Below are 13,229 nucleotides of genomic sequence, written 5' to 3' on the forward strand. Positions count from 1 at the left end.
TAATATTTTTGGATGGAGATTATCTGGACCCCCCTAATTTAGTCAAGTTAAACTGTTTGAGTTTGACTTTGACTTCCACCTTGGATGTGGTAATTTCTACCTCAGTGTTCTCATTCCCATTAACCACCCTGCAACTACCCCTAAGTTCTTCATTTACCTCAGTTTTTAATGAGGCTAAGTATTTGTTTAGATGTTGGGACATGCCTAGTTTATCTTTAATCTCCACCCCATCCTCAGTGTTTAGCAATTCCACTACTTTCCTTGTTTTCTTCTTATTTATATGGCTATAGAATCTTTTACTAATGATTTTAATGCCCTTTGCAAGGTCCAACTCTGCTTGGCTTTTGGCTGTTCTCACTTTAATCCTACACTTTCTGACCTCCAAGAGGTAGCTTTCTTTGCTGATTCATCCCATCTTCCATTCCTTGTAGGCTTTCTGCTTTCTCTTAATCACTTGTTTGAGATGCTTGTTCCTCCAGCATGGTCTGCAACCCTTCCCTATGAATTTTTTCCCCTTGCTTGGGATGCAGACTTCAGATACTTTAAGTCAAAGTTGCGGAAACTAATTCCAAACTTCCTTCACATTCAGATCCTTGAGTTCTTCAGTCCAGGCCACTCCCTATTTCTCTTAATTTTTTTAAGTTTGCCCTTTTGAAATGAAGGGCCCTAATTGCAGATCCTATTTTTGTTTATCCTTCCATTTAGTTTAAACTGAATTAGCTCATGATCACTCAAACCAAGGTTGTCCTCTACAACCAGTTCTTCTATGAGGTCCTCGCTACTCACTAATACCAAATCTAAAATGGCATCCCCTCTTGTTGGTTCAGCAACCATTTGGTGAAGAAATCTGTTGGCTATCACATCCAGGAAAATCTGGACCTTACTATTATAATATCTGAGAAGTTAAAGTCTCCCATAATCACACAATTCCCAGTAGTATTTATTTAATTAAAAACATTAAGGAGGTCTATAGCCATATCTTCTGATTGAACAAGAGATTTCAATTGCTTCTTTAAAACACACTTCCTTGAGAGACCACAATTAGATGCCAGTATTGCCACTACCAGTCTTATTATTTATGTCTGATCTGTTTTGACTGTGTCTAAACCAGACTGTAAGCATGTTAAGACTGGAATTAGTCTCCTGATTATTTGTACACCACTGGCACTAAGTTGTTACCAAACCAAATAAGGATTAATAATAGTCTACATTTAAGGCCAAAATTCTGCACACAAACCTCCAGCCTCTCATTCTGGAAACATGGCCCGTAGTTACATGTGACACTTTCATGTTGCATACCTTTTTTCAGTGGCTCAGGCTTTTTGTCAGCTTTCTCTCTCCATGGCATGGTGATAGATGGGAAAAATGACTTCTTTTCTCTGGTTTCTTCCTCTTCATTTTTGTTCTCATTCTGTGCTGGTGAGTGCACCACATTCACTTTACTGTCTTCTTTTTTCCACGTGGTGTCTGACTCAGATTTAGCCGCCATTTGACCTAACGTGTCAGCTAAATTTGATCTGTTCATTTTAGAGAGAGGAGAGGATGGCGGGGTCTGGTTTGTGGGCTTTGGAGCTAATGCAGGTTTCTGTTGGAGTGACGATTTACACACAGGTTTCTCATGACTAGGTAAAGGAATCTGGCTGTTGATTGATGGGAATAACAGTGTAACTGTTGTTTCTGAGTTCTCCAAAACATTATTTGAAGAGTCTTTTAAAACATTAACAGTGGCATCCCTTCTCTCTAGGCTAGGGGATATATTGTCTTTTAGAGTGGTATTAATGGTTTCTTTTCCACTTTCTGTTGTAACTAGTGGAGCAAGTACACCATCAAAACTATCTCCTGCACTGTATCTTTTCTTTTTCTTTTGCTCCGCCTGTTGATCATAGTGGAAACGCAAGGAGTAGTTTGTCCTTCTTAACTTTATCCCAAATGGAGAAATATTTTCTTCTTCGTGTGGTGCTGTTTTATCCAGTTTTCTTGTACCAGTGTTCTGCTGACTTTCCAAAGTAGCTGGAGATTCTGATTGGGGCAGTTCTTTTCCTGGAGAATGAGAGAGGCTTGGAACAAGGAAAGATGGAAGATCTTTGGCAAACTTATAGCCTTCTGTGTTGTTTGCCATTATAAGGTGTGTTTCGCTCTTTGTAGCCATTTCAGTCGCATTATCTTTACAAGCTGGAGTCTCATAGTGAGCAGCCACATCATCATTTGCATCATTGGATAAATCTGTCTTTTTTCTTGTGTTCTCTGGTTCAGTACCTTCTGCACCACTTGCACTCTCAGCATCTGCATTGGCTTTTGAGGTTTCTGAAAATTTCTGCCATGCTGGTGTTATGGAAAATTTTGCATTTGCAGAAAGGGTTTTCCTTAAATTGCCATGGGAAGCACCTCGTCCTTTGGGTGTCCAGTCATCACTGTATCTACAGACACTTACTCTGTCTTTTTCATTTAGCTTGCTGTTTTCTGCACTCTTTAGGATTCTGGATCTAATAGAAGCCCATTCTGCTAATATGTCCTGGTTGTTCAATGTCTCCTGTGTATACTTCATTTTACTGTGGCTAGATTTGGGATCAAGAGTAGTTTTCTGGGTGCTTTCTGGTGGGGGAATATCCAGGTTTTTTCTTTCTTCTGTCAAACCAAGTAAAGATTTACAAGCTGTATCTTTGATCTGATTCAGGTTTACGGCAGTGCCACAAAGCTGTGCTCCAGTAACCAAAATAGCTGTGTGTGGGACACACAAAGAGTAGGGGAATGCAGTAGAACCTTTGCTAAATTTGTGGGTCTTGGATTCTTTGAGGGTAGAATGTCGTGCTTCCTCTTTGACAGGAGTAACAGGGCTCAAATTCACTTTCTGAAATATGATCTGTTTCTCTCCCGATGACACTTGAAATGTGAATGGTCTGTGCATAGCCTGCCTTTCATCTACTTCCTGCCATCTTAGTTCTTCACCTATTTTCTGCTCCTGAGCTTCAACTTCTCTCTTCTGCTTTGGTGTTAGCTTTTCTTGCACTGTTTCTTTCCCTTTCTGTGATTGTTTTGTTTTTTGTTGGTTTGATTCTTCTTGAAGCTGCTTCTCCATGGATTCCCTACCAGCATCCCCAGAACTTGCTGCTTCTTTGACCTGTTGCTGTCTTATGGCTTGCTCTTGTTCTTTTTGCTTTTCCAGATGCTGTTGTCCATCCACATGTATTTCTGTCTGTTCTTTCAGTTCTTGTTCATTTGATTCCTCTTGCCTTATTTTAAATTTCCCCTGTTGTTCTCTCTCTTCACTCTCCAGGTGTGTTTGTTCTGCTGGCTCATGTCTTCTTTGTTCTTCCTGTGTCTTTTGCTTCTCCAGTTTTTGTAGAGTTTGTTCTTCTTGTCTCTTCTTTTTTTCCTTCTGATGCTGGCTTTGTTCTTCCAGTCTCTTAGCTTTTTCCTCCTGCTGCAACTTCTGTTCAGCCTGAAGATGCCTTTTCTCAAATTCTTTTCTCTGTTCTTCCAATTCTTGTCTTTTTTGTTCCTCCTGATGCTGTTTTTCAATCTCATGACACCTTTGTTCTTCCAGTTCTTTTATTTTCTGCTCCTCCAGTTCCACTCGTCTCCGTTCTTCCAGTTCCTGTCGTCTAAATTCTTCCAGTCTTTTCCGCTCCTCCAGTTCCTGTTGTCTAAATTCTTCCAGTCTTTTCTGCTCCTCCAGTTCCTGTCGTCTCCGTTCTTCCAGTCTTTTCTGCTCCTCCAGTTCCTGTCGTCTCCGTTCTTCCAGTCTTTTCTGCTCCTCCAGTTCCTGTCGTCTCCGTTCTTGTTGTCTTTTCTGCTCCTCCAGTTCCTGTCGTCTCCGTTCTTGTTGTCTTTTCTGCTCCTCCTGGTGCCTCTGCTCTTTTATTTTAAAATGTTTCTCCTCCTCAAGAAGATGCTGCCTTTTCTCTTCCTCACAACGCTTTCTCTCCTGTTCCCTTTGCATCTCTTCAATTTCCTGGCATCTTTGTTCTTCCAGATGTTTTTTTTCCTCTGCTTCTGCAATTTGTCTTTTCTCTTTTGCCTCGAGCATTCTCCTGTGATCTTCTTGCTTTCTTTTCTCATCTGCTAACTCAAGCTGCTTTTGCCCCTCTCTGTTCTGGGTTGGCTTAGCTGTGCCAATGCATCCATTGTCATCTGGGTATCTCTCTCTGTACTGGTGGGTTTCTGGGTTTTCTTGCTCAAACTCTGTCACTGTTACGCTTTGTGACTCCTAATGTTGGGAAACAAAATCAGATTTACTTAATATTGGTTATTATTCCCTTTCTTCACTGTACGGAATGATAAAAAATAGAGACTAGTCAGTTTGCAACTGATCAGTTTAACAATTGGCTTTAGATATAGATCACTTTACTTTTGTCCTTTGTTAAAAAGTCATATTTTTACTATATTTGAGTATGGAGTCTACACACATTAACTCATGAGTTTACAGTATCACAACCCATGACATATTAGAGTAACTGAACAACATATTGGTTTATCTGTTTCACCATTTTACAGGAGTGATATTCTGTAAAAGAAAGGACACATCCTGGCACCAACAACACAGTAATACTAAATAATAAATCACGGTTTACACTAATGCATGTAAATCAATGGTGCCCAAATTCTGACTAACCAAGCAGCACCTTCATGGAAGTCTAAGGGCCACAGCTGATAGTGTAAAATGGAGTAGGCAGCAGTCACCCTCACTATAAAACTGGGTCTGAAGCGCAGAGCATACGGATACACACCACCAAAGCCACTGGGCTCATTGAGGAGTATTGTATGCTGGGATCTGTAGTCACCACAGGCCACATGAGGGTGGCCACAATCTCACAGGGCTTCACCTGGCCCACAGGCCTCACTTTGGCCACCTATGATGTGAACGTATTTTAGAATGTAACATTCATGTTTCCAGCACTGCCCCACATTGAACCATTTTGTAACCTCCAGAGTTTGTTCTGTTAAGGCTCAGAAACATTAAGCATCTATTCAAAAGCATTGTCTGTGTCCATTCTCTCTGCAGGGCTGACAGTTTCCACACAAAGAGCATGCAGCCCCGTAGAGAGCAGCTGTGTAGTGATGGCAAGGACAGAAGGAGCAATGGTAAAGGAAATGCTGGCTGGCCGCTACTCTCTGCCTGGCTCGGCTAAACCCCAATTAGTCAGGGCAGCCCAAGCTGATAGTTCCAGTGCAGAAATCTGGGAGCTACCTAAAAATCATGGAAAATCTGGAGATCCCCAGCTTTTCTATGCTAGTGGAGAGGTGTGATGACTGCTGCTTAATGAAGATAGCCATTGTGATTAAATGGGATACCATGAGGTGGATTAGTGGTGCAAGAGATATTTTGTTTGTTTCAGGGTATGTCTACCCTGCAGCTGGGAGTGTACTTCCCAGCTTGGGTGGACAGACGTGCTAAATCTGCTCAAGCTAGTGTACTAAAAATAGCACTGTAGCCAGGAGGTAGCTTAGGCAGCATCTCAGACTAGCCACCCAACTAGGTACTCAGAGGTTCCAGGCAGGTTTGTACCAGGCATTAGCCGGGGCTACTCTGCTATATTTTTGTGTGCTAGATCAGGCAGAGTTAGCGTGTTTCTGTTTACCCAAGCTGAGAAGCAGGTTCCCAGCTGCAGTGGAGATGTACCCTCAGTCTCCTGTTGAGTCCACGTTTGCTTCTCTATCAACAGCTTTTACTAAGCTGCAATACCTGCAAAAACTGTATGAAGTCCTTTACCCCTGTCTCTTTCTGATTGTTTCTTGTATATCAGCTCCACACTGCCATGCCAGGTGTCTCACTGGTTCTAGGCAAGCAGCTGACTCACTCTCTGCCCAGTACAGGAGTGCTTCCTCCCAGCTCCATGGACCTTCCCTAGAACATAACAGGCTCACCACCACTCTGCAGCTCCTCAGACAACACCATTACCATTAAAATGCCTTCTGTTAGTTGAGGGGGAAGGAGATGCTGGGCCAACACATTTCTCACCAGAAGGAAGGGAGGATGAGGGACCAGACAGAGCAAAGCAAAGGGATGGCTGTGCTCTTTTCTCTGTCCTGCTGTCCTCCTGTGAATAAATGTCTCAGCCTGGCAGCTCCCTCCCCCCCACATCTGGAAATTCCTGTTAACTCCAGGGAAGCTGCCCATTGGCCTCTTTAAGTTTCCTGGAGAGGAGGGGAGGCAGTGGGGGAGAGACGTAGGGGCTCCTTCCATCATTCCTTTCCTATCATTGTTTAGATTGTGAAGTATTTCTTTTGGAAACCCAATGGCCAGATTATGGCAGGGGCACACCAGGAGGGGAAGGGTACACAGGGCCCTCCCTGCTAGCATAGGGAGTGAGGAAGGGAAAAGAGAAAGGACCATGGCTCACCCTCCTTCCACACAGGTCAATGGAGCTGGCTGATGTGGGGAAGAGAGCATGTTGCACCCTCACAGTGCCTCCTGGAACTCTCCTGGATGGGTGCAGCAAATCCTCAGCCCCAGATAGCTACGCAGAGGTAAACACTACCTGTCCCTTGTCTCCACTAGGACTTTAAGTTCAGACAGCTATCTTGAGTTCTCTCAATATAAAAAACACATGCCTTGTTTTGCAGTGAAGACAAAGCCTATGTTTTGAAAGCGCTCAGGAGCACCCAGCCATGTCTGTACCTGCATCGTACCTCCCATTAATCTCATTATTTTCAATTGTGACTGTTTTGTGAGTACTGACTACAGTTTCTAAAGCAGACCGTCTCACCATTTGAACACCCAAATCAGTTCACTACCTTTGTTAATCTTCTGTGTTTTCTTGACAGCCTCTGTTTTTTTGGCCTTATGGAGAGCTTGTGCTTAGCCGCGCTGTTGTCAAGACGAGCGACTGCCTGGGGGACCGCATCAAGATTGATTGATTCAATTGTGCCACCAGAGGAAATGTGTCTTTTTGACCGAGACGATTTGACTGGAGTAACCTGTTTTGTACCATATATACAAAGTAACCCTCATTAAAACCATACAAAGAGATTTAAAACAAAAAACATTTCTGTATGTAGAAAAGGTTGTTAGTAGAAAACATGCAAAACGAGGAAAGAATTTCCAGCAATACCCCCTGGACATTTTCTTCTGTAAGTAATTCCCACCATGCTCTTTTGAGTGAGGCTACATCAAAAATGGCTGAAAGATAGGAAAGATAAACCAATTTAAGCATTACAACAGAGCCTACAATAGGGAGTGCTGCAGAGCCACCCCACTCCAGTGGGAAATGCTAGAAACCTTATGCCTCAGGCAGGTACAATGCTTCCTGGAGTACAGTGGGACCATGGCCACTGCATCATGCTTGGTGTACTCCCTCATGTGTGGCCAGCTCTGCTGACTCATGCAGAAGCAGGGCAACAGGATGGCCTCCCATTTTTGCCTCTCTGTCTCATTTGAGGAGGTTAGCAGTAGTAGTGGAACTAGCTTGGAGCAATCCCTGCACTGCTGGGAGCACAGGGATTACCGTTTTACTTAGCTCTACCAGGGGATGCAAGAGGAAGAGACGTTCCTTGCAACCTCTCACCCACCATCTTCCTGTGCAGGGCTGGGCACAACTGAGCCCTAAATGCATATGTTATATAGGTCATGTCTCTACATGTCACAAAACACACAGGCTGTACTACACGGACAAGTTTATGTTACTGTAGGAACTGGGACTTTTGCATTCCCATCTTTTTTGAACTGTGCAATCTCAACACTGCATTAGTGTAGTTTATAGGCAAAAGTATGAATAACTCTTGGAGCCGGTGACGCTTTCTGAGGGTACCAAGGGTTGTGAGGCACCCTTATCATAAGGAAGCCCTGTCTGTGCCTGACCATGGGTCAGTTCTCTGATGCATATATCTGACCCAAGGAATCCCTATAAAAACTCTATGCATTCCCTATGCCCGCTAACAGTTGGCACCAAGAAGTTCCTGGCTTACAGCTCACCCTTTATATTGATGCAGGAGAGTTAGCTACTGGTTAACCTATAGCCATCAGCTGGAAACACTCTTGCCTGGACAGTGCATCTACCACTATGTTTTCTTTGCCTGTAATATGTACAAGTTCCATATCATATTCTTGGAGCAGTATATTCCAACTTAGCAGTCTGGAGTTAGTACCTTTCATCTGTGAAGCCATATTTACGAAGAATGGGCTGTTAGGACTCTGAAGTTTCTGTTACATTGGTATGGCCTCAGTTGCCTTACCACCCACACGATTGTAAACAATTGTCGTTCTGTGACAGAATAATTTTATTCAGCGGGCAGGAGGGGTCAGTTTTTTACTTAAAAAACATCCTATTACTTTCTTGTTGACTTTGCCTGCCTGCATTAGGAGAGTTCCCAAGCCAGTGTTAGATGCATCAGTACACAGGGGTCAAATAACTTGTCAAAGTCTGGACAGGCCAGAACCAGGTTTTTTGACAGAATTTTTTTTGCTGTGTCAAAGCTTTCCTGACACGCTGCAGTCCAAATTGCCTTGTGTGGCTGTCCCTTTTTTGCAGACACACTATTGCTGAAATCTTCCCCAAACCTGCAACAATAGTTCGCCAAGCCTATGAAAGACTTAACTTGTTTTTTGGCTTGGGGTACCAACCAGTTAACAACGGATCACACTTCCAGTGTATCTGGGCAAATCTGGCCCCTTTCTATCCAGTGACCTGAATAAGGGATTTCAGCTGCCCCTATTTAATACTTTGACATCTTTACCGTGAGACGTTCATCTTTGGATTTCTTCAGCACAATTCCTAAGTAGCTTTTATGATCTGACCAGGAACTGCTGAAGATGGCAATTAGAGAGAGAAGGTGGTAATATCTTTTACTAGATCAACTTCCATTAGTGAGAAACAAGTTGTCGAGCTTACACAGATCTCTTCACAGCTCGGAAGCTTCTCTCTCTCATCAACAGAAGTTGGTCCAATAAAAGATACTACATTACTCTCTAATATCCTGGGATCAACATGGCTACAACGCCACTCTGCATACAACAGATGAAGAGAGCAATATCATCTGTCGGCTAGAACAAAATCCTATGACCCAGCTGGCACTTGGTGTGTGGCTCCTGCATTGATTAAACAAAATGGTAACACTTTCAACTAAAAAAGTCCCAAATCAGTAATGAAGGCAGATTTTTGTCTGCACTTCAATGTCTAAGGGAATTTTCCCTTTGTTAAACCTGGGTGCTTGGGAACTTTGCCGTGCTTAGTGTGTCTAGCATGTCATTGATTCTGGGTATTGCACCAGGAACCTTGACAGCATTAAACTTTCTGTAATCAGCACAAAACCTTATATTATATTGTGATAATTGGGCCTAAAAATTTACCCTAATAGTGAGCTTAATTGTAAAAAGGATATGAAAGTTCATGTGCTGTTACAATAACCTGTTACAACAAATGTTGGTGGAAAATACGGCAAGTTGTTTTCAACAATGAATGTTAAACAGGTTCAAGAAAACTAGACAGAGAGATTTAAAATTCATCCAAACAAACAAACAAAAAGAGATTCTGAGCTGCTTGGCTCTTTGTGAGGTTTTGCTGCACCATCCCCAGCACAGACTTTAAATTGGGGTGGGCAAACTTTTTGGCCTGAGGGCCAGATCTGGCTATGAAAATTGTATGGTGGGCCATGAATGCTCACAAAATTAACAATTCAGAGATATTCAAATAAACTATTTTTAAAAGATACATTTTAGTGGAAATAAACATAAAACCTTACTATTATAAATACACCATCATAACAATGTATTACAATCATTAAACCAAACTTACCCCCCTTCCACACCCTCTCTCTCTAGCCTGGATTTGTCAGGCATCAGACTCCAGTCATTGGAACTGATCAAGATTCACCAGCCCCCTGCTGTCAGAAATCTCCTCCCACGTAGGTCCAACACCCCACAACTGTGAAAACCACCACTGAGCACTCCCTGGCCAACTACTCTTTGTTTTTTCTTCAACAATGGAAAATTAACATGACTAAAACACCCGAGTCACCTAAGCCAACAAGTAGCAGGCATGTGGGCTTGCACATTCCAGGCTGTGATGGCGCGTGAGGCGTGTTTGGGTTGTGCAGCTGGAATAACATGCATGCCCTCATGCCGGTCATGAACACGTGGGAGCGCCGGGCGGGAGCAGCGGGACAAGCCCCCAACCCCGCTACCCGACTGGAGCACTGGATGGGCGGAGCAGGGGAAGCCCCCGGCCCCGCTCCCCAGCTGGAGTGGGGCAATGGAGCTCGAGGGCCAGATTAAAAGGTTTGACAGGCTGGATGTAACCCCTTGTTTGCCCACCCCTGCTTTAAATCCTCCTTAAGCCTTTGCACTTATACAGCCACCAGTTCCCCTCTGCTTCAGTGCCACCCTCCCAGGAGTCTCTAATGAGATCCAGGACCTCTGACCTTTCTCCCATACCGAGGTCAAATGGGGCAAACCATGTGGATTCTTGTGGCACCGCCTGGTAAGCAAACAAAAAGACAGCGCAACATTACATCCCAGTCCCTTGCCCTCTTGTTTACATATTTTCTCAGCATAGATTTCAGGGTCCCACTGAACCTCTCAAGTAACCCATCTGTCTCTGGATGATATGGGGCACATTTCAATTGCTCTACCCAACACATCCTCCACAACACACCCAATAGCTGGAACATAAAATTGCCCCCCCCATCTGATGTCTATTGGAAAACCCACCCTGCTGAATATAGAGAAAGGTGCCTTAGCAACTGTTTCAGCTTCCACATTAGACAAGGCAGTTGCCCCTGGTTACCTGGTGGCAAAATCCACCATTACTAATAGAAACCTTCTGCATCCTCTCTCCCCCCGCCTCCCCGGGTTGGCTGGGGTGATATCTGTGGCAATCCTGGAAAATCCTTCTTTGATTACTGGTAAAGGATGCACAGGAGCCTTGCAGTCCCCTGCAGGCTTTTTCTGCTTTTGACGTAAGTCACAAGTTTTTCCTTTACATCATTTTGAATATGAGGCCAAAAGAATTTTTTCTTTAAGCTTTCATAGCTCTGTTCCCAAGCAATCGGCAAAAGGGCATTTGTGAGCTAGTAGCATGAGCTTCACACAATCAATTGTTTATAGGGCTCCCCAGGACATTTTTTTTAACCAAATGGGGCTTCTGTGTACATCCTCCCCTCCTCTACAAAAAGCCTCCCCCTGTTCATAGAATCATAGAATATCAGGGTTGGAAGGGACCTCAGGAGGTCATCTAGTCCAACCCCCTGATCAAAGCAGGACCAAACCCAACTAAATCATCCCAGCCAAGGCTTTGTCAAGCCTGACCTTAAAAACCTCTAAGGAAGGAGATTCCACCACCTCCTGAGGTAACCCATTCCAGTGCTTCACCACCCAATTAGTAAAAAAAATTTCCCCTAATATCCAACCCAAACCTCCCCCACTGCAACTTGAGACCATTACTTCTTGTTCTGTCATCTGCTACCACTGAGAACAGTCTAGATCCATCCTCTTTGGAACCCTATTTCAGGTAGTTGAAAACAGCTATCAAATCCCCTCTCATTCTTCTCTTCTGCAGACTAAATAATCCCAGTTCCCTCAACCTCTCCTCATAAGTCATGTGCTCCAGCCCCCTAATCATTTTTGTTGCCCTCCGCTTGACTCTTTCCAATTTTTCCACATCCTTCTTGTAGTGTGGGGCCCAAAACTGGACACAGTACTCCAGATGAGGCGTCACCAATGCCGAATAGAGGGGAATGATCACATCCCTCGATCTGCTGGCAATGCTCCTACTTATACAGCCCAAAATGCTGTTAGCCTTCTTAGCAACAAGGGCACACTGTTGACTCATATCCAGCTTCTCATCCACTGTAACCCCTAGGTCCTTTTCTGCAGAACTGCTGCCTAGCTATTCAGTCCCTAGTCTGTAGCAGTGCATGAGATTCTTCCGTCCTAAGTGCAGGACTCTGCACTTGTCCTTGTTGTCTAGGTCCCTCTGTATCCTATCCCTACCCTCCAGCGTATCTACCACTCCTCCCAGTTTAGTGTCATCTACAAACTTGCTGAGGGTGCAGACCACAGCATCCTTCAGATCATTAATGAAGATATTGAACAAAACCGGCCCCAGGACCAACCCTTGGGCACTCCACTTGATACCGGCTGCCAACTAGACATGGAGCCATTGATCACTACCTGTTGAGCCCGATGATCTAGCCAGCTTTCTATCCACCTTATAGTCCATTCATCCAGCCCATACTTCTTTAACTTGCTGGCAAGAATACTGTTGGAGACTGTATCAAAAGCTTTGCTAAAGTCAAGGAATAACACATCCACTGCTTTCCCCTCATCCGCAGAGCCAGTGATCTCATCATAGAAGGCAATTAGGTTAGTCAGGTATGACTTGCCCTTGGTGAATCCATGCTGACTGCTCCTGATCACTTTCCTCTCCTCTAAGTGCTTCAGAATTGATTCCTTGAGGACCTGCTCCATGATTTTTCCAGGGATTGTTCTTTTTATCTGGGGCACTACTGAGGATGGCCTCCCTTATGCTCTCTACAGAGGCCTCTACACTCTGTTCTGCAACAAATTCTATTTAGCTTTTGCTTGCATTAAGGGCTGTCTCAGGTGAGGGAGGTGACTCAAGTAGCACTTCCTTCCCTCCCCTGCAGACACATTGCTACATTCTCCTGATAAGGGTGCAGAAGGCTCCTCTCCCCTCTCAGATGTCTCTTCCTTCTCAGACCCTACTCTGGCAACTCAGGATATTCCCTCTTGCTACAGGTTACAATGTTAACAGCTTTGTTATTATGCCATTTCCCACCAGCACATCAGCTGGAGGATAGATCTATCAACGGCTATTAGCCAAGATGGTCAGGGATGCAACCCCATGCACTGGGTTTCCTTACACCTCTGATTGCCAGGATCTGGGGCTGGGGTACAGAAGATCGATTACTCAATAATTGTCCTGTTCTGTTCATTCCCTCTGAAACATCTGGCACTGGCCACAGTCAGAAGACAGGATACTGGGCTAGATGGACCATTGGTCTGATTCTGTATGGCCTTTCTTATGTAAATTCTTAAGAAATCCCACATTCAAAGTACCCCTTAAACCATCCCACTGTAATTAAATGCTGGCTAAAGGCACAGTGCCTTTAAATTGCCTGAACACAAGGAATTCTACCTCCTCCCCTGGGAGCATATCACCATCCTTAATCACATCTCTCCTGACTAGAGAAATCTGGTCACCAGTGTCTCTCCACCCCAGCACACTTTACTATTTACCTTGGCCTCCTTACCGACAAACTCTTTGTCTACC

At 44.1% G+C, this 13,229-nt stretch overlaps 2 protein-coding genes across 14 annotated transcripts in view; one reads left to right on the plus strand and one right to left on the minus strand.

Annotated features, from left to right (window-relative positions):
• The window catches only part of AASDH (aminoadipate-semialdehyde dehydrogenase), a 96,379-nt gene that overhangs the window by 70,869 nt on the left and 12,281 nt on the right, over positions 1 to 13,229 (plus strand). For 2 of the 7 annotated variants that reach the window (XM_039539509.1, XM_039539514.1), the window contains 2 exons: positions 5,003 to 5,082; positions 6,357 to 6,389. The exons of 2 other annotated variants lie outside the window; for them this stretch is intronic. In XM_039539509.1, the coding sequence (XP_039395443.1) occupies positions 5,003 to 5,082; positions 6,357 to 6,374 (98 nt within the window). In that variant the 3' untranslated portion in view covers positions 6,375 to 6,389. Of the gene's footprint in view, positions 1 to 5,002; positions 5,083 to 6,356; positions 6,390 to 6,765; positions 6,897 to 13,229 lie in introns of those variants that run through there. 3 more of the 7 variants (XM_039539519.1, XM_039539513.1, XM_039539512.1) reach the window with 3 other exon arrangements.
• Positions 1 to 13,229, minus strand: part of CRACD (capping protein inhibiting regulator of actin dynamics) — a 224,358-nt gene that overhangs the window by 24,194 nt on the left and 186,935 nt on the right. For 6 of the 7 annotated variants that reach the window (XM_039539498.1, XM_039539501.1, XM_039539504.1 and 3 more), the window contains 2 exons: positions 6,736 to 6,918; positions 1,300 to 4,207 (listed from right to left, as the gene is read on the minus strand). In XM_039539498.1, coding sequence (XP_039395432.1) covers positions 1,300 to 4,207; positions 6,736 to 6,918 — 3,091 coding nt within the window. The remainder of the gene's footprint in view (positions 1 to 1,299; positions 4,208 to 6,735; positions 6,919 to 13,229) is intronic. The other variant, XM_039539500.1, reaches the window with a different exon arrangement.

The sequence above is a fragment of the Mauremys reevesii genome, linkage group 5, assembly GCF_016161935.1.
Source record: "Mauremys reevesii isolate NIE-2019 linkage group 5, ASM1616193v1, whole genome shotgun sequence".
NCBI lineage: Eukaryota > Metazoa > Chordata > Testudines > Geoemydidae > Mauremys > Mauremys reevesii.